Genomic DNA, 23,437 nt, shown 5'->3' with positions numbered 1-23,437 from the left:
CCTGCCCTGTTCCTCCATTCTTGCAACCTTTCCTTCTCTCTTCCTCTCTCATTTTCCTTCCTCCTTCTCACGCTTTTATGCCCCCCACTAGGGTATAGCCACCTTTCTGTTTCCCTCCTTAACCGTCTATAGGGAAGTTTTTAATGAATGTGCAGTAAACCCACATTTATCACATCGCAACTGTGTGATATGGAACCTAGCACTGCATTATTACTTGTGCTATGGGGACCCCGATTGTTTATTATGCACCAACACCACAGACACACATACTTTACACTTTCTCTCACACACATGTGTACCCCAGGATGTTCCACAGGGGCTACTGGTGTAAAATTAGTACATGTGAGTGAACTGAAAACCCTTCGGGTTCTATCCCTTGCCTAAGGTTATTAATTTATAAGTTTCTCAAGGGCAAGGCCTCAGAAGCCTTTTCTCCACACATACCCCTCCTGGAATACCATCAGACTGAGTGGGCACTAACTGGATTGGAATCTAATGAACTGAAAATTGCTTTAACATCAACCCATTTTTTTTAAAGCCAGCATTAATAGCCATAGGCCTCTGACCCCCAGGGACGACTTGGGGTTCAGCACAGTGATTTGCACAGACACTGGAGATCAAGCTGTATGTTCAACAGGGCCTTGGCCCTGACTGTGCAGCCCACGGGGCCCTCCTACGGCTGGTGTGTAATGCTGGGAGCCCCTGGGCCTCAAGAAGCTCAGAGGAAGGAGCTAGGAAAATGACTTCTAGAAAGTCTGCAAGGAGCACTGGCAAGTTCCATGTGTAGACCTTGACGGAAGTTCATGTTTAGTCAATTCATTAATGCTTTCAGTTAGTTATAAGTAGCCGCTGAACGGACACAAACTCTGGAAAATCACCACAGGAGCTTTTTCAAAAATTCAGGTTCAGGCTGGGCACCCGTGGCTCAGGCCTGTCATCCTAGCTACTCAGGAGGCAGAGATCTGAGAATCGTGGTTCAAAGCCAGCCAAGACAGGAACGTCCGTGAGACTCTTATCTCCAATGAACCACCAGAAAACAGGAAGTGGCACGGAGGCTCAGAGTGGTAGAGAGCTGGACTTGAGCTCAGCGATAGCACCCAGGCCCTGACTTCAGCCCCATGACTGACAGATAAATAAATAAATACATCGATCAATCAATCAACCAATCAATCAATAGAATCAGGTTCAGGATCACGATGTCAGAAGCTTCTGGTTGACCGGATCAAGGTGGAAAGTTGCCAGGCTCCTCGAATGATTCTCGTCTAGCGTGAAGCGGGTGAAGGCAGTGCTCTGCGTCCCGGCCCGTTGGGACTTGGCGTAGGCAGTCAGGAGAGGTGCTCCGCCTGCCCTCAAGGTGCTTAGTCTCCAGGGGAGGCTGGCTAAAAGGCCATGGTGCGGAGGGCTTTATGCGTTGTGGCAGCAGAGCTTCCCGAGCTTTGTTGCTGGGAGGCAGCTGCCCTTGGGTGAATATGGAGTCCAGAGTGCAAGGTGGGGATTAGCCAATCCAGGGCCACATCCTCAGAAGGGATTTCACTTCCTCAGGAAGAGGAAGGTTTACCTCCTATTTGGGAAATAGTACCCAGTTTTAGCCTTAGAAAGAAAATATCCCATTCATTCTCTGGCCTCCCGATAGAATTGATTGAATCTAAGACCTATAGGAAACAGGATCTAAGACCTACAGGATTTCAAAGGTTCTTATAAGATCTCATAGGATCTATGATCTATCAGAGATTTGTAGAAATCTTTGACAGAACCTTAAAGACCACCCCTCCGAGAGACCGGGCAACTTTCAGGCTCAGAGTAGCCTCTCCTAGGTCCTATGTGCCTCCACCACTCAGAGCCTCCAGGCTGGCTTTAGGTTAAGTGGTACTTTTCCTAGTGAGCTTGGAAGCCTATTGACGTTGTTTGTCAGTGGCTGGCCCCATCCTTGGAAATCCACACATTGGGCCTTGCTTGGGAAGGAGGTGACAGGGTTAATCTAAGGGCTGAGGGAAGCAGAGAGAAAGGCCTTGAAACCACACAGTGAAGCCAACCAGATTAATAGAGAAAGAGAGAGGGGGGTAGACCATTAGGAAGACAAAGAGAAAATCATGCTGGAGCAATAGAAAGGGAAATCTAATATCAACTAGGGAAAAATAAATGGAGATTAGGGCAAACAAATTAGCTTTAATGGGTTCAATGCTAATACAAGAATAACAGCAGAGCTGTGAATGCCTTTGAGGGGAAGATGGGATAAAGAACCTGAGCAGTCATGCAGGCAATAAAGATTATGCAGGGAAGGGGGATCAGCCAGGGGAGGGGGGGGGAAGACAGGGGTGAGTGGGCACGGGAGATTTGGCATGGGAGGGGCCTGCCACCATTTGCAAGAAGGGATTGGGGCAGGGAGGGAGCTAAGAGCTGGTGACAATGGGGAGAGAGGCCATCAGCATGGGGTTGGAACTAAAGGAAAATAAAGCAACTGGAAGCGACTGAGGACAGGGGAATCAAACTCATGGCAGAGATGGATGTAAACAAGGAGAGTGGAGAACAAAGCAACATGGACGCATGGGGGAGAACGGAAAGGAAACCGGGTTCATTCTCTGTGTGGAGAAAATAAAACGGGAAAAAAATAGGCCCCAACAAAATGATCTCTGTAAAACGGAGATGATTCCGTCCTTCCTACATCAGAGAGTCGTTCTGACAATTAAAGGGGAAGATGCATTTGCAGTGCTCAGTGGAGGGCTGGTAGGTAGGCCTGTTGTCCATCTTCTAACCGGGAAGAGGGAATACACACTAAAGAGACTTCCTCCTCCTTTCCTTTCTCTCCTCCTTCCTCCTCTTTGTTTTATTTATCTATCTATGTGTTTATTTACATGGTGTGCCAAGGTCTCAAACGCATGAGGTCAACCTGTGCTACTTAATGAGCCTCAGCCTCCCCAGGGCTGAGGTTTCAGGCATGGGCCACCGTGCCCAATGTTTTCCTCGCCTCTTAGGTCCAACCTAAGAGAAATACAGCCTAATTTGTTTTTCCAATAATAGTCTAATGCAGTGAAACCCCTTTATCCATCCTTCATCATCCTCGTACTCCTACCCATCCCTCTGTCCACACTGGAGGGGAATGAATACTGCTAAGCCACGCAGGAACAGCCACCATCTGGGTTGACCCAGGGAAAAGGCATGCCAAGAAACCGCACTTCATATCCTGCTGAGAGACCCTCTTCGATTTGCCTGCGCTTCCGAGGGTAGGAGACAGTACGAGGGGCGTTGCTCTTCCCAGCCACAGGGGAGGCCAGCTGGAGGAATAGAGCCCAGCAAGGTAGGGGAAGGCATCCGGAAGAATGTCTCAGAGTCAATCAATAACTGCCCAGTCATGCACTCAGGAGGGGAAGGAGAAGCTGGCATTATTTCCTGCCCCACGAGGCATCCAGAACCACGCCTTTCCCCACCACTAAGGGTTTTAGAAGAGCGAGGACAGAAAAAAAAAATCCGGGTAAGAAGAGGTGCCGACAAGGTGAAGGAGCTGTGTCACCTGCTAAGACACCAAAAAAACTGAAGGATCACTACCAGAGAAAGCACTTTCTATCAAGTTACAGTCTCGGAGAGCCTGGACACTATCTTTCTTGACCTTTCTACATTCTGAAGCCGTAGCGCAGTGCCCGGCAGGAAGAGCGAGCGCGGTCAACGCGGTTATGGTGACGGTGAGCGTCCGTGGAATGCCTGCTGAGGCCCAGGCCTGAGCGGGGCGCCACACGCGAGTCACGTCCACGTAACACACGACAGGGAGAAGCAAAGGGAGGTGAAGCTCATGCGAGGCCAGACAGGAAAGATGAAGCCGCAGAGGTTCCCTCATCTTGACCCTCTAGGGCTTCAAAGAATGAAAAGAAATAAATGCGGGAACCACTCCATGTCCTGTGCATCAGTACAGAGGAACGGGTTGGAAGCTGTCTGTCGCACGAGGCTTCTATGGGGGATGGATTGGACGGCCACCTGGCCCATGGTAGAAGGCAGGAAGCGGGAGGAAGGATTTCCTGTTTGTGCCAAGTGGTTCTGGTCAGCGTTGCCTCAGAGCAATGCACCTGTATTCCAGCTCTCCCTGAACCAAGCTCCCCTCTCCCAGACACAGCGGGGGTCGTTGCCCTGTGGATGGAAGCCCCAGCCCCATGGATTCGGATTCTTCCTCTAGATATCTAAGTTCTCATAACGTCGGCTCTTTTCTTTGCGTCTTCCATCCCCGGGGGAGTGGCTGCTTCCTTCAGGTTGCATATCCCTTGATCACAGTGTTTAGAATATTTGCATATATGTAAATGGGACTTCTTGGGAATAGGATCCAGGTCTAAACACGGCATTCAACCGCACTTCATACACACCGTGAACTCATAATGAAGGTCCCGCACCTGTGTTTTGAGTAACGCCTCTCATATTGGTCATGTGTGGAACTTTTAATTTGTGGCGTCAATGCTGATACTCAGAAAGTTTCAGGTTTGTGGAAACTACAGGTTTTTTAAAAAAAATTTATTTTGAATCAGGGATACTCAACCTGTGATTCAGACTCTCTTCACTTCCTCCGTTGTGGGTTTATATTCCCTCAGTACCCAGTTCCTTGTGTTAAAGGTCTCCATTGAAATAACCAGGAATATGTTTCTATCTTCTGACTATCTCCTGATTGGTGATACATGTTAACTACCAGGAGAAATCTGAGGAAACAGAATTCTATGACTAGATCCGTCGTGTCCTAAGCCGTTGACATAGTGTTGAGCTCACTGGCCATGAGAACCAGGAACTCGTTTCTTTTTGATTGACTGGGCCATGGCAAACATACAGGGATAGCACAGACAACACACACTGCCACATTCGACCACAAAGTTTCTAAGGGAAGGATGGGCTCACACACTGAATGTCGGCATTAAAAGCTTGATATAAAAGTTAGCAGGAAGACATTTGTTCCCTGGCTCCTGCAGAAGCTGGAAGGTGCAGACCTTCTTTAAACAACTCATGTCAACGACATTTGTGAAAAGCATCCTTCTGCTTAAGACAAAGTGTTGGCTTCTCTGAATTTGTTTTAGATATGCCTTCTTCCCTCATTTTTCTCCTTGCCTCTCTTCTTCACTTTTTCCTTCCTTTCATCCTTTGTTCGTTCCTTCCACTACTAATAAATTCAATTATGGTGCACCAAGCATTGCATTATATATCAGGACTTCAGAGATAAAGAAGCTATGTCATTCCTCAAGGAGCAGAAAACAAAGTTCATGCAACAGGACACTTATATTCTGCTAAATGGAGTGCCACAGGTTAGGCTTGCCAGTATGGCAGCCCCTTCAGTCCTAGTCCAGGGTCTGATGTGTCAAGGTAACCTGAAACCTCATGGATGGGGGAGTGATCTTGAGTACTGAATTGTAACATTAGCATTCCATGGTCCTAAGGCAGTGAGTGGCCCAGACTTTCTTGCAGAAAGCATCAAGCTGAGGGAGCAGCTGAGAGGTTACAGAGGAGACTAAGGATCTACAAGCAAGTAGGTCAAAAGGCTGAGAACACTGGGAACTAACCAGCACTGGTAAGGCTGTTCCTTCATGGAAGGCCACGTCTTTATGGTATACGTAGCCTGGTTTGAAAGGCGCCTCAGTGCAGTCTCTCTCAAGCTCCCACTTTAACCCTCTTTGAAGTCAGAGCACAATACCCCTAGATATTAAATGGAAATTTTTTGCACAGCACATTGAGCCACTGTCCAAACTTTAAGGGTTGGATAGAGCTACTAGAGATGTAGCAGATGAAAAACAAATAGAAAAATACTGGAATATAGAATTCGAGGCTCACAGCGGAGAATTCTGGGAATTCCTTTGAGTGCTAGCACATAGAAAGCACTTTTTTTTTTGACAAATGTACACACTAAAGCATGAAATAAACAGGTGGATGGGTTCTATAGACAAAGACAGGGCCCCTTGAAGGAATTTATAAAGAATATGAACAAATAAAGTTACCTTTCCAAAATCCTTATCAGTGCCATGACAGGGAGAGGGAATTTCTTAGGGCCCGCAGGGAAGAACCCTCACATCTTAAAGGTTTGATAGCTGTGCATGGAATGAATTTTAGTCAGTGGGCATTTCTTCTTTCTCCCACCTTTAACTTCTCAGAGTCTTCTAAGAGTCAAAACATTACTAAAAGTCCTTGGACTCCCCTCCCCCCAAAATGGCCATTTTTCCAAATCAAGCATCAAGCCGAACCGAGCCAAATCAAGACTTCCAGCCTCAAGCCTCCCTGCCCACAGGGCAGCACGGAAAGGGGGTCCGAAGAGTGGGTGCCAGTCCCCCCCTCCCAGGGCAGGAAGGAAATGCGCACCCACCTCTGGGCGTTCCGTGGTGACTCACCTAGAAGAGTCCACGCCCCCACACCGGACACGGGAGAGATAAACGTCCTGCCATTACAGAGCTGTTTGCAACCTCAAGCCATGAGCGCCACCTTCATAGGCAGCGGGCTGGCCCCTCCCAAGCCCTTCCTGCCTCTCTGCAGACACAGCGAGCCATATTCAATTTCTTCAACATCCTGAGACTTCATGCATGGGAATCGTTCTTCCTTTCTATAGAAGCTCCTTCAGCTGGTTACCTCTGAGCCATTCGTCTCCGAACCTTCGCTCTGGCCAATTGTAAACTCACTGAGCACTTAGATTTACCGCTTTCCAGGGATTTCACCCCTCACAGGGCAATTCTCTGATGATCTGACTGTATCTCCTAAAAGGGTGTAAGTGCTTGTAGGCCAGCATCTTGCTTTGTTCAGGCTTGATGCCCCCAGTCATGATTAGCACGTGGTTAATATGTATGGAGTTGAAAAGGACTGAAAACCATAATGTGCCAATAGTATTCCTAGAAGAAGGTACAAGAGGAGAAAAGATGAGGAATGACCTCTTACATTTTCCTTACCAGCCACTACTCGTTGTCTAGCCTACACCAGTGGCCCTCAAGGGATGGTCCCCAGATTCTCAGGACTCACACCATCTAGAAACTTCTTAGAAACAAATTCTTGGTTCCAATCAGATCTTGATTCCGCAGGTTTTGTTTTAACAAGCCCTCTGAGGGTCTCCGCTTACACTACTGAATACCGACCACTCAAGTCCAAGCTGGGGTCACAGCACTCAACCAAGTAAACACTGAGATGCTGGAAAAGCTCCACACGGATCCCTACATTCCATTCACCAAACACTTCGCTAGGTCCTTAACCCTTTGGCTTCCTATAGCAGTTGGTATAGTTTGGTAACTCCATTCAATATTTCAGTTGGAAAAAAGAAGACAAGGACCACTTTCTCAGGTAATAAATTAAAACAGGTAGAATGAGCCGAGTGTGGTGGAATATACCTGTAATGCCAGCACTTGCGAGGCTGAGACAGGAAGATCATGAGTTCAGAGAGCCTGGGCTACACACACACACGCGCACACACGCATGCACACACGCACGCACACGCACGGCAAGTGAGCAACCAGACAGAATGAGGACAGAAATCTAGACATCTTTTTTCCCCCCTCCAAAACCATTCAGAAACATGTAAAATAAAAATAAAACAAAGTCCTAGAGAATTCACAGTTCAGGTGCCCAAAAGGTGAGGATCTGGTTAACATGCTTCAGTAGGGTTTCTAAGTGTTTGGGTTTCTAGGACACGGAGTCAACGCTTAAGCACATAATTTAGGATGCACAGCTTACGTTGGGAGAATTACATCCATGGATTTATTTTAAAAGGCAAAATGCCCAACTCATGCCATCCAAAAGTTACTTTTCATTTTGAAAACGTATTTGTGAGGGGGGACGCACCTCTACTTGTAAGAAATCCTGCTTCCAGATGAAGAAGTCCCAACAGATACACAGCAAATGTTCTGGAAAATGGGGACAACACAGGACTGTTCCGTCTCGCCTGTGTTTGGGTGGCTGGCTAGTGCCCTCTGGTGTTCAGCGCCCGGAAAGGCCGTTGGCTCGAGAGGGCAAATCCCCACCCGTGGCAGTGTGCCCTGCGCTAGGGAGAGGGTCCGGCCGCTCTGCTTATCCTCTGGCCTGCATGGAGGGCCCAGGGGACACGGTCCCAGGGCTGGTGGAAAGGCATGCCCTGAGACAAGTGGCCTAGAACGAGGCAGGTAGAAGCTGTGCCCAGGCTCACCCAGTGCCCTCCAGCAGGGAGGTGGAGCACGGTGTCCCTCCCGCGGGGGGGGGGGGGGGTAGGGGGTAGCTAGCGGGCTTTTCCCCTTGACTTACTGCCCAGGGCAGAGGCTTACAGCTTTTTTTTTGTTGTTGTTTGTTTTAAGGGAAATTAACTGTTCTTCTGAAAACAGCTTGGGCCCCCGAGGAGGCATTGCAAAGCAGTTCTGAATGTTCTAAGCCAGTGGGGGATAATGGGCACGGTGTGCCCAGCAAAGGCACTCCCCACCCGCGGCCGTAAATAGTCTTAACTGGCTCAAGCGGAGACCCGCGATGGGTTCCTCCTTCTCACCTGTCTCTCCCGGTGACTCCCACCTCCCAGGGTTCAGATCATCAAATCACGTCCCAGGGCCTGGGCCATCGTGCCATCTAGGGCAAGGCCCGTCCCTGCAGGGGGTTTCAGGGACAGCTTGGCCCCGAACTGAAGCCTAACTGGGATCCTAGTACCCCAGATACAAGCCGAGCCATTCAAGGCGAAGACATCAAGTTAGTAAAACTCTCCCGAGTCTCCACGTCGGAAAAAATGGTGCACTTGAGTTTGGGCCCTGAAATTAGCCCAGCGTGGGTCTAGGGATTTAATGGAATTACGCACGTTGGTCAATCTAACAAACACGTGTCCTCTTAACCTCCAAGCCATTACACATGCTCTTCTCCGTGTCGAACACTGCTCCCTACTGCTTCTTTCTCCGCCGCGTAGCACCGCTGCCTCAGTCTGAGCCTCGACGGGCGGTCCCGCATCCCTCCCCAGCCCCCAGTTCCAGAGGTGCTCACTTGGCTGCGTGGTGCTCTGGGATCCTTTTATCACAGACCCTGGGAGTGGAGAGCAGCCAGCACCACTTGTCCACTTGGCCCCCGCAGGGCCTGGCCCAGCACCTGGCCCATTGAAAGTCCTCAGTGGATTCAGGGTGGGTAGATGAGTGGGATCGGATGAAATATGGGCTCAGGCTCGAGGACAGAGGACAGCAAAAGCTTGGCTTAAACTACGTACCATACAACTTCTCGCAGCCCGGTGTGGTAGTTCTGGCCCCTGCAGGAGATGTCCTTGTAAGTTCTCTGCCTGTTGTCTTTTGTGGGGTTTTTATGTTTTGTTTTGTTGTTGCCAGTCCTGGGGCTTGAACTCAGGGCCTGAGCACTGGTCCCTGGCTTCTTTTTGCTCAAGGCTAGCACTCTGCCACTTGAGCCACAGCGCCACCTCTGGCCTTTTCTGTGTATGTGGTGCTGAGGAATCGAACCCAGGGCTTCATGCATGCCAGGCGAGCGCTCTACCGCTAGGCCACATTCCCAGCTCCCTCTGCCTATTGTTTTTTTAGGGCTCTTCCCTCTTAGAAAGAAAAGAAAGTTTGGGGCTCATTCAGGTGGAACACACATAGGGAAAGTTCAGGTCCATTCTGCCCCAGCTCAACCAGAGATCTTATTTTATTCTTTTGTCCTAATGTCTGTGTTTCAAACTCCGGTTCTATGGTTAAAGAGAAGAGAGAAATGGAAAAAAAAAAAAAAAAACCCCGCTGATTTCATTCTATGCCTTCATTTCACAGAAAAGGAAAGGAGACTCAGAGAAGACGGGGTACTCTCTCCCCAAAGATCATTCACCTCAGTATTAGCACCAGGAGTCCCCGGGTCCTGTACTTTTGACAGATTTTTCAGAGGAAGGGAAGCCGAGAGAGGGGGTTGTTATTTGGAGTGAAGGGCTGAGGGCCGGAAGGAGATCGGGCGGTCCCCGCTTGCTGGGTGCCCCCCTTGAGAATGGGAACGGGAATGGGGACTGAGCGGGACGAGCCGACCCTGCAGCTCACAGCCCCTGTGGCTGATTCTCACCTCCCCTCCCTGCCTGGCACTGACGGCCGCCTCTGCAAACGTGGTGTCTTTAGGTCACGGAGGGCTCAACCAGCTGGGCGGGGCCTTTGTGAACGGCCGGCCTCTGCCGGAGGTGGTCCGCCAGCGCATCGTGGACCTGGCCCACCAGGGCGTGAGGCCCTGCGACATCTCCCGCCAGCTCCGCGTGAGCCATGGCTGCGTTAGCAAGATCCTTGGCAGGTAAGCACAAACTTCACCCAACGCCACCTTCTCGGCAGTGCTTCCCTGCTGGGCTGACCCTAAATGCAAACCCACCTGCCCTCCCACGGCCCAATCCCAACGTCCACCTGTCGTCCTTGCCCCCGAAGAGAAGGAGGTGCTCCTCTGAGGCCTCTCTGCCCAGCACTGCTCTTTTCCTGCTGCTTTCCTATCTTTCTTTGTCCATTTCTTCTTGCTTTCGTTTCTCCCTCTCTCTTTTCTCCCTTACCCTGGGTCACATTTTCTATAGTTGTCACTGCTCCTGAGGCAGGAGAATTGTCTCAGTGAGACCCAAGGAAATGGACAGTCGAGGGAAGGAGCACCATGTTAGAGGTGGCTCCTGACGTCTAGGAGGGACATTTGAATTCGTGCTTCTCGAACCATGACTCCAAGAGCCTCCGCAACGGAAACAGAGGGGAAGCGGGAATACAGCTTCCTAACTACTGAATCCGCCTCTCTGGAAACCAGGCTTTGATGCCTGTAAGATGACTATGCACTCAACACTCAGAAACACGAAGAATATCCAACCACTGATCTACAAGACTAGGGCTGTTCACAACCCTGGCTGCCCCTGAGAATCTTACATTTAAAATGCAAAAATAAATAAATCAGTGCGTTGGGTGCCGGTGGCTCAAGCCTATAATCTGAACTGTTCAGGACACTGGAGACTGAGATCTGAGGATTGTGATTTGAAGCCAGCCTGGGCAGGAAAGTCCACGAGACTCTTATTTCCAATTAACTATGAAAAAGCAAGAAGTGGAGCAGCACAAAGTAAATAATTAAATCAGTATCTAGGCTCGAGCCCGGACAAATTTAGGGAAATGGGCCCAGGTTGAGGTTTATTTAGAATACCTGACCCCCAAGTGCTTCTACCATCCAACAGCCGGGGTGGAGAGCCACGGGAGCTAGGAGCAGCAAAGGCTTGCCATGTGTTTTTGTTTCAAGAACCTTGAGTGAGACTGGAGGACCTTCTCCCCGCTCCCCTCCCACCCATCTGTGGATTCAAGGGAGGTTCTGGTACGGAGAAGACCAAGGGGTTTAGGCTGGAATGAGCCATTAAAAGCCGTGGCTCCCGCCTGAATCATCAGCGGAAACGTGGCCTTTGGGGTCAGGAAGAGGAGATTTCCAAGATGGCCCTGGAGTCCCGGGCAGGGAAGAACTCTGCACGGCAGTGACAAATAAATGGGAATGTCAAGAGCCAAGAGCCAAGTTTGGGGTGGTGTTTTTTGTTTGTTTTTTTTTTTTAATGGCAGAGGGGATCCCACGCAGGACGTGAGTCTGCCAAAGCAGCTGTTGGCAGGAGGGTTAGAAAATGGAGAGTAGCCGATGCCCTGAAGGAGGAGGCTGGCTGAGGAGGCCTGGGATCTAAACGAGGCTGGGACTCTCGGAAAAGGTTTAACTTGATGCCGAAAGCCAGCGGGGGGTGGGTGGGGGTGCGGGGGCGGGGGGTAAGGGATAAAGCAGGGCCATGAACAAAGGTGAACTAGCAAGACGGGGCAAAAGGCCTGATGAACTCAGCTGGCTTCCAGGGAGGGGTAAAGAGAGACGTGACGGTGAAGGCTTTGGTAGAAAGTTCTGGTTTGGCAGCAGCCTAAACCTACCCAAGCAAGGGAAACGGGCTGTTCTGGGAACAGGGCGTATTTGAGCCCAGCCAGGGGGTAGGGGAACAGCTCCCTCCCACACATCTTCCCAGGAGCTTGGGAGGCAAGAGAGGCTCTGGCTAAGTCATTGCCCTAAGGCCCCACCTGCTTATTGGGTAATTCTTTGGGGTTCTCTATTGGAGTAGGTACTACGAGACTGGCAGTATCCGGCCTGGAGTGATAGGGGGCTCCAAGCCCAAGGTGGCCACCCCCAAGGTGGTGGAGAAGATTGGGGACTACAAGAGGCAGAACCCCACCATGTTTGCCTGGGAGATCCGGGACCGGCTGTTGGCCGAGGGCGTCTGTGACAATGATACTGTGCCCAGCGTCAGCTCCATCAACAGGTGAGGGCCAGCAGCCGGTGGCATCTGTCTGGGCCCCGGGCGTTGGGGGAATCATGACGGAAAGCCCGGCTTTGTCGAATCAGGGGCTGGGAGGAGACCCCATGCTCAACAGTCAGGCCCTCCCCGGGTTCCGGAGCCTCTTCCGGCCCCCACGCCAAGGGGTGCTGTCTCTGGCTTTCTTTTTCAAACACCACATCCTTCCTTTCATTCATTTTTTTTTTTTTAATTCTTGAATTAATCTTTTCTGGATGCCTAACCCGACCTTCCATTTAGTCCTTCTGTCATTCACTCAACCGTTTGCCTACTCACGCCTCACTCTTCATTCATTCATTCACGCAGATTGCCCTCCTCTCTGTGGGTTAGGCTCTGGGGCCGCGTAGCCCAACCCCACGTGACACTGACAGTCTCACAGAAGCACAGACACAAACCAAGAGCCCCTCACGGCCGTCGTGGAAAGGCGGCCTGGCAGCCTGGAAAGGACAGGAAACCGAGCGCGTGCGAGCTAGCGAGAGGGCGACGTAGTTTCATAACCAAGAGGTTACAGAAGGCTTTGGCCAAGGGAAAAAAAATAAGAGTTAACTAGACGAAAACGAGAGCAAAAAGAGCTCTGGATCAGCGCGTGCGGAGAAGCCTTCTGTCTTACACAAGAAGGTGAAAGAAAGCCCATAGACAGAAAGAGAGCATGAGGCTCACTGAATTTGGACAAGTTAGCAGAATCCAACCCTTTGGCGCCATGGCCTTGCTGCCTATTCAAACCTTGGACATAAGCAACGATGGGAAACCCTTAACCTGTTTTAAGCCGGAGGCTGCCTTGCATTTCAAAGCTCCCTCGGGCTGCAGGGAAGAGAATCAGTTAGTGGATTCCTGAGGGAATGGGTTGTCCCCGGGAGCGACCTTGGAGGGAGGGGTTGTGGGTGGCAGGCCCTGAGGTGTTAAGGAGATCCAAAGAGAAGTGAATGCTGTGGGGGTGAACAGGGAAGATGGTCGGCTCCATCCGTAGTTCCGCCTCGAGTGGTCCATGGGTCCAATCTGGTGATGGGGATAGGAAGGAGGACCGAGTGTGAGGAGTGGGGTCCTGGGTTCCACGGTGAGCTCGTTCCGTGGAAGATGCCTTTTGAGATAGCCTCGCGGGATGCCCTCAAGACGCTACCCTGGATCCGGGGCAGCCGAAGGTCCCGTCTCCTCCGTGCGGCTCTCACGGCCTTTCTCGTCTCCCTTGTAGAATCATTCGGACCAAAGTGCAGCAACCATTCAACCTCCCCATGGACAGCTGTGTGGCCACCAAGTCCCTGAGCCCAGGACACACCCTGAGTGAGTGCTGAGGGGCTCCGATACCATTGCACCCCATCCCAGTCCCCCCAGACAGACACGTCCAGGCCCCCCCCCTCCACCGGCACCTGTACGCCCCCGAGCTCGTGCCTGCGCTGAGCTGAGCTGTGTCCGCAGAGGAAGCGCGGAGCGGCGGGGAAGGTGGACCCTCACCCAAGAGCGACTCTACAGCCCTACTTCCACGCTGCCCAGGCCGCGGGGACCGCAGGTGCTGGGAGGAAGGGCCGCCCCGACGCCCTGATCAAACCCCTCCTTCTCCCCCTGCGCAGTCCCCAGCTCCGCCGTCACGCCGCCAGAATCGCCGCAGTCAGATTCGCTGGGCTCCACCTACTCCATCAACGGGCTCCTGGGAATTGCGCAGCCTGGCGGTGACGGCAAGAGGAAGATGGATGACAGTGAGTATTGACGGGGGCCAGGAAGGTGATCAGGGGTGCAGGAGGGCGATTCCAGGTGTTGATGGGGAGTATGCTTCTCCCTTCCTGGCTCTGCGCAGCCTCAGGGGCGGCGGCCATGTGCTCGGCCAGCCCTGGGGACCCCCCCCCCCCGCCTTTTCCTCCCGCCTCAGCCTGTCTGTTCCTCTGAAAGCTTTCTCCCTGCCCGGGGGGGTGCCAGGTGACCAGGACAGCTGCCGGCTGAGCATCGACTCGCAGAGCAGCAGCGGCGGGCCCCGGAAGCACCTCCGCACCGACGCCTTCAGCCAGCACCACCTGGAGCCTCTGGAGTGCCCCTTCGAGCGGCAGCACTACCCCGAGGCCTACGCCTCCCCCAGCCACACCAAAGGCGAGCAGGTGAGGACCGGGGGTGGGGGAGGGCGGCGAGGGCTAGAGGGAGACATCCGTTCAGGCCACAGACGGCTGCGTTTGGGATACGGGCTGCATGCAGCCAGACACAGAGGCCACCCCCATCTTCCTCGTCTCCCTCTTACCCTCCCTCCAACGACCTGGACCTGGCCTTTCCACTGAAGGGCAGCATCCCTTGGTGGCCCTGTCCCTTTGCCACCCGTGGCCTTCCCCGACCAGAACGCAAGGCCACCCCAGCTGTCCTAAGGGGGCTTGCAGGTCTCCCAGCGATTAGGTCAACACGACTCTCAGTTACCCAGGTCCCCAAGCACGCATGCTCTTCATGCCTCCCTGCCCGCGGGCCAGGGGCGCTCCTCCCAGCCCTGGAAAATTACCGGGTAGCGTTGGTGATTCAGCTCAGTTACCCTGAGTGTGAATCGGTCCCTGCCGAGCAGCTGTCATTCCGCCCCCGTGTGCCTGTGATTCTTCGCGACCTCCACAGGGGTCTCGGAGTGCCTTCTCAAGGTGCATCATAACAACCGAGTGGACAGAAAGGTCAAGGCAGGGAAGCCTCTCGAGACACATTTTTTAGCTCTAGCACCTAATATTGTAAGGCTATCCATCCACCCATCTACCCATATCTATCTTTTTATCATCTATGTATCTATCCATCTATATGTATCCAATGATATCTATCCAACTGTTCTATCAACTATCTGTCTATCTATCTGTCTATCTATCTTGCCTGCTTCACTGGGGATCAAACTCATGGCCTCATACATGCTAGGTAAGGCCTCTCCTGCTGAGCTACATCTGAAATCCAGCTAAATCTGAAATCCCTCTTTTAATAGCCACTCAATAAAGTATGCCAAATAAATGTACAAATGAAGAAGTTGAGAAATCCAGAACAATAAATCACAAGCTGCAGGGACGTTTTCTTTCCAGAGCTCAGGACAGGTGAAATGGATTACAATTGGTTGCTGTCTATGAAAAGCTGACAGAGATGTCAGAGGTCCTACCCCGAGGCCAACAAAGACTACAAAGCTGACAGCCACTGGATTTAGTTCATTATTATCTGTCAACAGTTTCAGTGTCTGTCTCCCCTCAGTGCACCTCATCCACCGGCTGACGAGTATCTTTAGGGTGAAGTCTATTGCCCCTTTCTGCTAACATTATAAGTGAGGCAAACCTGTATGTACTTTTTTTTTTTTTTGCCTAGACAGTCTGGATGCTGTCCTTGAGTCTCTTTGTGCTCAAGCCTAGCACTCTATCACTTGAGCCACAGCTCCATTTCCAGCTTTCTTCTGAGTTGTTTATTGGAGATAAGAGTCTCTGGGACTTTTCTGCCCAGGCTGGCTTCGAACTATGACTCTCAGATCTCAGCTTCCTGAGTAGCTGGGATTATAGGCGTGAGCCACCACTGCCTGGTTGTATGTACTTCTTTAAAATCTGTAGACAATAGAGATGATGCCAATAATCTTCTAACTTGACTGCCAGTGACTGGCTGGGCCTCTGGCCCCATGTCAGTCCCCACTAGGTGGGCAGGCAATCTGTGCCAGCCATTTTGATCAGCCTTCGCTGTGACCACTACAAAGACCTGGGGGAGGGGCCTGGGTGCTCACCCTGAAGTCAGCAAGTGGCTCTTGGAGGGAAATAAGGGCTCCGTGGTAGGCCTGCAGGAAGCCCAGTCCGTGAGAATAAGTCTGTACAACCTAGTGCGCACACATCAGACACCCTGGGGGAGTAAAGAAAGCCTACTGAGGCGACCCCAGGTACCTGCTGGGTCCCATTTCCTGGCTCTAACAGTAAGCCCTCAAAGGGCCCTGCTTAGCTTCAGAGAGGCCCTGTGCTGTGCTGGCACCAATACAGGGGGAATCCTGGAGTGAGAGACTCACAGAACAGGGCCAGACCTTGCAGAGATCTTAGTCCAGCCTTTCTATTCGTGTGGAGATAACCACGGACCGAGAGGCATAGAGAGGACCTGGAGAAGCAGGTGGTTGAATATGCCGGCCCTGGTTTTATCAAGCAGGTCCGCTATTGCCTGTTTTGATACCGAGCCTTGTGTATATTCCAATTCAAAGACCGAACAAAATGAACACGTTTGAAAACGATTTGAATTTCTCCAACCCTTCAGAGTATAGAGTAGGAAACAGATGCCCAGCACAGTGTCCATCAATAATTGGCTGTGAGAAGCAGAAAGAGCTCAGAGTGAGTTAGAGCCCTCGGCTTCCCTCGCCTTCCCCCGCCTTCCCTCGCCTTCCCCCGCCGTCCCTGCCTTTGGGGACTGACGGCGCCGCCAGGGTGCACTGTGTTCTCTCACCGGGGCATGGGAAAGCCCTCCGGCTTGACAGCCACGGAAGCAGCACAGACACGCACACCTCACCTTAGCACGGGATGAAGACCGTGAAAACCATTCAGAGATGCTCAACAGATACACCATGGGGCTCATTTGTGGTTGCTATTTATTACCAGACATAGTTGGAAGTTTATATATAGCTCTTCCTCTACCATACAAGCCCATCCAGAATCAAATCAACAGCATAAAAACATTATGATAGAGCTGGGCGCTGGAGCTCACGCCTATAATCCTAGCTACTCAGGAGGCCGAGCTAGGAGGATCAAGGCTCAAAGGCAACCCAGGCAGGAAAGTCTATGAGACCCTTATCTCCAAAAATCCAGAAGTGGAGCCGTGGCTCAAGGGGTAGAGTACTAGTCTTGAGCAAAAGAAGCTCAAGGACACTGCGTAGGCCCTAAGTTCAAGCCCTAAGACTGGAAAGAAGAATTATAGAGACCAAGAATTTGGCAGCCTTTGCCTCTTTTCACTACCCTAAAATCCTATGATCCTATAGCTGTCATCACTATTTATTGGGTACTTATTGTCAATTGTTACCAAGTCCTATGTGCTAAGCACTTTATAAAAGTACTGAATATAAAATCCCACTTACTCTTTACAAGAGTCTTACAATCCCCATTGTTTGATCCCCATTAGTACAGGTGAGGTAAACCAAAATGCTGAGGAGGCGGGTAGATTGATGCTACCTGCCAGACCATTGCAGAATCAGTGATCTAACTCACTCAAGCTCTGAACCTTGTGGCCTTTTGCCCAGTTCAAGTTCAATCCCCCCCCCCCAAAAAAGCCACTGGAATGTTTAAGCTATTGATATTTGCATCACCCAAACAATTTTTTTTTTTTTTTACTATATAGGTTTCTTTTTCTTACGGAACTGCCTAAATTTTGGCATAGAAATATTTTTATATCAAGCCAACACATTCATAAGGCATTTAAGATTGTTCTTGCAACTCTCTACAAATCAGGTATTGGTTTAGTTTCATTCATCCAAACTCTAAGCAACTCTGCCATTCCTCAGAAGGAATGCATGCAACCAGGGCACTGCTTAGTCAGTAATTGCTTGGTACATGCTGATGGTGCCCCGGTGGCTTCTAGAATTGACTACAGCTTCCAAAAGTGCCCAGCATGCAACCAGAAAGTGCTGTGGTTCCTTGGAGAGCCTCGCTTGATGGAAATCACTGCAAGTCGTGGTTGTTAGTAGTGCTCTTATGCAACTATGCAATGCTCCTCAATGTCAGTTTTGTGTCGTATTTCACACACAGGCTTGTAATGTGTGTGGGTAATGGATGTGTTCTGACCCTTCCTCAGGGAAGAGTCGTGAGGAGGGCGGGCTATATTTATGCTTTTAATTGAACAAGTTCCGTTTTGGAGGAGCACCTTAAGCTATACTCAGGCACAGGTGTCAGAGGACAACAGTAGGCGTCTACAATGAGTTGATACTGAACCCCCCTCCCTGAGAACTTGGGAAGAGTTTTTCAAACAGAATGAACCCAAGTATCTCCCAAGCTAACCTGAATGCTCCTAGTTGCTTGGAAATGGACAGAGAGAGAAAGAAGCAACCCGCCTGTTGTGTGGAGTGTAACACCCGTGTCAGCATTTTGAAGTTCCGACTAAAGTAGCACAAGCTTGGACATTCACCGTCTGGGTCTAGACTCTCCGTGTAGGATACACAACCTTATAGGTCTACGCCCCAGGGCTGCTGGGGGAACTTGGTAAGAATGACAAAGGCAAAGCCCAAAGTCAGCTTTGCAGATGTAAGAAGTTGTCCTGGTCATCAGGTCAGAAGTTGATAGCAGAGGCAATCGAGTCGGAATCCCGACTGCACTCTAGAGTGGAGGGCCATGAGTGTATTCACGCCTCAAACCTGCCTGGAAGACCTAGGAAGAATGAATTAGCAGTAAAATGAAGTACTCCAGCCTGTGGGCTGCCTGTTTTGGCCCTTAGCAAGTGTCCTAATCTCTAGGCCCATGCCCTAGGAGAAGCTGAGGAAGGAGCCCAGCCTCCATCCAAGACTCCCCGTCATACCTGGCCTCTCAGCCGGCCTTGAACTGGAGAGCCTGGAAGGGGAAGCCCTAGGCCAACAGCGGGAGATCAGTAGGGCTCTGAGGTAGAGAGTCCAAACGCGTGAATCAGGCCAAGTCGCGCTCAGGCTGACTAGGAAGTGGGCAAAGAGCAAAGGAGCGCTTCCTGGGGAAATCCGGATCGCCCAGTCCAGAGTCAGGAGGTGGGTTCTGTAGGAAGGCTGGCTTGCCCCGGGCCTCTGTCCTGCTGACTGTTCTTGATTCCCCAGGGACTCTACCCACTGCCCTTGCTCAACAGTGCTCTGGACGACGGGAAGGCTACTTTGACCCCCTCCAATACGCCCCTGGGGCGCAACCTCTCAACACACCAGACCTACCCTGTGGTGGCAGGTAGGATTCCTGGGCCAACCGGACCCGGCTGGGGGCGTGGGCTGCCGAGGAGGGGAAGGCCAAGGTGGCAGGCTGGCAGAAGGCAGGAGGAGCCCCAGGCGCTGGCTGGGCCTCAGGGTGGGGCCAAGGGCTCCTTCCTTCCGGGAACACACACGGAGCACTTTTCTGGGTCCACCCCAGCAGCAGGGAGGTAGAGCACAGGGGGGTGGGGGGGCTCCCACCTCAGTCACCAGGCAGCCCCTGACTGCCCCGCCCCCACCCCCGACCCAGACTCCCAGAGCAGCCAGGCCCCCCCGCCCCTCCCCCTCCCCCATCTCATGGCTTGATGTGTGCATGCTCCCGCACCCCCCGTCATCTCACACCCCTCTTCTCCTTGTTGTCTCCCTCCCTCCAGCAGATCCTCATTCACCCTTCGCCATAAAGCAGGAAACCCCGGAGCTATCCAGTTCTAGCTCCACCCCTTCCTCTTTATCTAGCTCCGCCTTTTTGGATCTGCAGCAAGTCGGCTCTGGGGGCTCAGCCGGGGCCTCCTCGGTCCCGCCCTTCAATGCCTTTCCCCATGCTGCCTCGGTGTATGGGCAGTTCACGGGCCAGGCCCTCCTCTCAGGTACGACTGGGAGGTCCCTCCTGGCGGCTCAGGTGATGGGGGGGGGGGCGGTCACCAGGGTCAGCACAGAGCCCCCCGGCTGGGGTCCAGCCTGGCTGGGGTCCCGCGCTGTGCGCGGACACCAAGCGATTGCCCGGGACTGGACGGAGCTGCCCCGGGGGGGCACCAGAAAGGGAGGCTCGTTACCCCAAGACCCCACGAAAGGACAGCCCCCCCCCCAAGGCCAGGGGCCAAGACGGGGAAGCCAACGAGAGGGCTGTTCCTTTGAGAACCGTCTCCAAAGATGCTGGTCTTAGTGACGGAAGGGGTGCCCCTGGCCTGCCGCTCCCCCACCCAGCCATCTGGAGATGCTGGAGCAGAGACCGGGGGAAGGTTGGGCAGGGGAGCTGGTGCAGAGACAACCCAGAGTCCCCAGACACCTCCAAGTGCCAGGTAGGGGAAGTTGACTCCCCTGCCTTGGAGATGTCAACAGTGTGAGGTCAGCAGCAGCTTGGCTTTGACCAAAGTGATTAGAGAAGGAAAACCTGCAAAGAAAATGGGGTGCCGAGGGGGGGAGGGCAGCGCCTGCTAGGGAGGACAGGCTGGATTGTGGGGCACACGCGTGTGTCTCGTGGAAATCGCAAGCTAGGACTGGGCCCTGAGGTGAGCCACGGCAGGGATGACGGCCTGGACGAAGCACAAGGCAAGGAGCAGAGTCGCAGTTACCGTGTGAGCTGGGAAAGAGGACGGATCGCAGCTGGGAACAGGGAGGTCGATCAGAACACAGACAGGGTCTAGGATAGGAAGCGTGGTTGAAACAGCCCAGGCAAACGCCCCGACCCTAATTTCCTCCTGGCCCAAGTTTCTCCCTGTCACCCTTTCAAGGCTGCAGGGTTCCCTATCAACCTGCAATCGATCGGAATTAATGCACCCAATCGCCGATCAGCTGTTAATTTCCCGAGCATGCTCACCACGCAAGGCAGCTGCAGGATTGGGAGGCCATCCAATCTATGAGACAAAGCAACTGGCAATAGATCCCAGGGAGTCACCAGGCAGCAAGCAGCCAAATACACAGCCTCAGCAAGTCCTCGACCGACCACATGACCCCAAGCCCAGGCCCATATGGAGCCCAAGTGCAGGCGTGAGCACCCAGGTGGACTAGCCACAGCATTGGAAATTCAGCACAGAGGCCAGGAGGCTGGGCGGCCAGGGACGGAGGGAGGAGGGTCCAGATGGGTAGCCATGAACAGGAGGCAAGTCAGCGCGGCAGTTCCCAGCCAAGCCTCATCCTGCAGCTCAAGGTTGACGATAGCCAGTGTCCATGATGAACTCAGGACATCCGCCCCAGAGCTCCCTCCTCCAGACTGGCCGCCTGACTCCATGGGTCAGGATTGACCCTGACGACTTCGCACGCAGCTAAGCTCAGGTGGGAGGAGTAGGGGGAGATGCTAGGATGAAGGATGGAGGAAGGCTAGGAAGGGACTGAGCTCCAGAGTCTGGGGGCTGTAAATCCATCCACAGGAGCAGGGAGAAGTGTATTTGAAATAAAGGAAAGGAAGCAGAGACCGAATTATTCCTGGGAAAGGCTGCAGTCAAGGGGAAAAGGAAGAAGGTTCTTGGGTAGTTTTCATTTCATAATTAGCTCTAGCCTTAGGAACCTTCCTAGCTCCCCTCCATCGTGTGACCCCCATCAAACCCCTCCTGCCATCCCCTGAAACTCCTTCAACTTGCTTCCTACTACTTCTCCCTATGTCATTTTTCTTGCGCCTCAACTCATCCCAGTCAATCAAGGAAGTGGCCACCGTAAGGTTTGAGGAATAGGGAAATGCACCTCCGATTTCTGACAGTCCCCTTCAGATATTCCAAGGTGGATTCCCATACACGGGTCACAACAGTGACATCAAGACTGTCCTTGTCCCCGCTGCTCCAAGGTTGACTCTAGCTCGGGTCATCAGAAAGCTTGGAGAAAGTTAGGTTTTATCATCAAAGAGTCCAGGATCCTCCTCCATCCTTTTGTACAAATTATATTTAGTCCTGTCAAAGAGATTTCTTCTAGGTTGCCATAAATTCTCCCTGCTATCAGAACAAGATAAGAACTGAAAAATGGCTACATAGAGGGGAGACATCAAAGGCGACAAATGAAATAGTCTGAAACACCTCTACCCTCGAAATTCCTCTAGCTAATGGCTTTCTGGTCCTGTTCTCTGCCATTTAGAATATTTGCCAATAGATCTGGGTGCTTTCATGCTCTTAGAAAATCCTGCTTCACAACCTATTAACTTGGTCCTGGGCCTGAGTCAGCTTTTTCAAAACAGGCCTACGCTGGAAATGTTTTTGAATACGGAGCAGATGGAATTATTCAGCAAGGATAAATTTATGATAAAGAGCTTTAATAAACAGAATTAGCTAGGAGGACATGTGAGACCATGATGAAGTATCTCCAACCCACAGCTTCTGTTGTCTTGTTTCTAAGAAGGCTACAAGTTCTTGGATTTCTAGAAAACAACAACTTTTTTTTTCAGTGCTAAGGTTTAGACAAGTATGCTACCACCAACTCCAGTGCAATAAATCATTATTATTATTATTATTTTTTGCCAGTCCTGGGCCTTAGACTCAGGGCCTGAGCACTGTCCCTGGCTTCTTCCTGCTCAAGGCTAGCACTCTGCCACTTGAGCCACAGTGCCCCTTCTGGACATTTTCTGTATATGTGGTGCTGGGGAATCGAACCCAGGGCCTCATGTATATGAAGCAGGCACTCTTGCCACTAGGCCATATCCCCAGCCCAATAAATCATGATTTTAAGGAATTGGATCAGGACCGTTGTGGTAGCAGTTGAGTTAAGGCCTATCCTGGAGAAAGTTCTATTTGTTTGTGCAGGAAAACCAGGCCTTTATTTATTTATTTTTGTATTGTTTTTGTACCAGTCCTGGGGCTTGAACCCAGGGGCTGGGTGCTAGCTTTGAGCTTTTTCACAGGGCTAGCACTCTAGCCACAGCTCTACTTTTGGATTTTTTGGTGGTCATTGGAGCTGAGAGTCTCATGGGCTTTCCTGACTCTCTGACTTCTAAATGTGATCCTCCTATCTGGGCCTCCTAAGTAGCTAGGACTGCAGGCATGAGTCACTGGTGCCTAGCAGGACCACGTTTTACAAAGAGAAAATGTTCAGGACTTTTCTCCAGTCATTTGATTTAAAATGTTTACCTTGGTGTGAGGAAATCACCTAGCTGCTAGGAAATGATTAAAGTCTCCGAATATAAGGAGGGGAGAGCAGTGTTGGGACTGGAGCACATGGGGTAGGATCCCAGTGGATACCATACATTATAAATTGTGGCTTCCAAAGAATGTGTGTTCTGGAACTCGGCCCAGTAGGAAACATAGCTCAGGAGGCTCAGGCTGACGGCATGAGGACAGGAGGGAGAGGAGAGGGGCTTCCAGGGCTGAAGGAGCCCAGGAATACACTAGATCAGCACCAGCAAGAGAGCCGAGACTCATACCATGGCATCCCCTAGTCCCGACAGACGCACATACTGCCTCTGGGGCCTTCTCAGTGCGAGGAAGCCTCGACCATGCAAAGTCATTCGAACCCAAGTTGCATGTTCTCATCTAAATCTCCTCACGTGACATGGAGAAATTGAGTGATTTGCCTTCCATACTCTGGCCTGCATCTAGCGTCCCTCCTCTCCTCCGCCCCCTAGAAGTAGGAGGAAAGAAAAAAAGAAAAAAAGAGAAACGACCAGACCAGAGTCAGCGCTCTCTTCCACCTCTCCCTGCCATGCCATCCATCTACCCCTGAAC

General features: G+C 51.7%; 1 protein-coding gene across 14 annotated transcripts in view; it reads left to right on the top strand.

Annotated features, from left to right (window-relative positions):
• The window catches only part of Pax8 (paired box 8), a 54,169-nt gene that overhangs the window by 19,164 nt on the left and 11,568 nt on the right, over positions 1–23,437 (top strand). For 2 of the 14 annotated variants that reach the window (XM_048352375.1, XM_048352373.1), the window contains exons 3-9: positions 10,020–10,185; positions 11,987–12,187; positions 13,410–13,498; positions 13,786–13,911; positions 14,129–14,304; positions 18,936–19,056; positions 19,454–19,663. In XM_048352375.1, coding sequence (XP_048208332.1) covers positions 10,020–10,185; positions 11,987–12,187; positions 13,410–13,498; positions 13,786–13,911; positions 14,129–14,304; positions 18,936–19,056; positions 19,454–19,663 — 1,089 coding nt within the window. Of the gene's footprint in view, positions 1–10,019; positions 10,186–11,986; positions 12,188–13,409; positions 13,499–13,785; positions 13,912–14,128; positions 14,305–18,935; positions 19,057–19,450; positions 19,664–23,437 lie in introns of all 14 variants that reach the window. The other 12 variants (XM_048352374.1, XM_048352371.1, XM_048352379.1 and 9 more) reach the window with 9 other exon arrangements.

This window comes from Perognathus longimembris, chromosome 8, assembly GCF_023159225.1.
Source record: "Perognathus longimembris pacificus isolate PPM17 chromosome 8, ASM2315922v1, whole genome shotgun sequence".
Lineage (NCBI taxonomy): Eukaryota > Metazoa > Chordata > Mammalia > Rodentia > Heteromyidae > Perognathus > Perognathus longimembris.
This window is presented reverse-complemented; position numbering and strand designations above follow the sequence as displayed.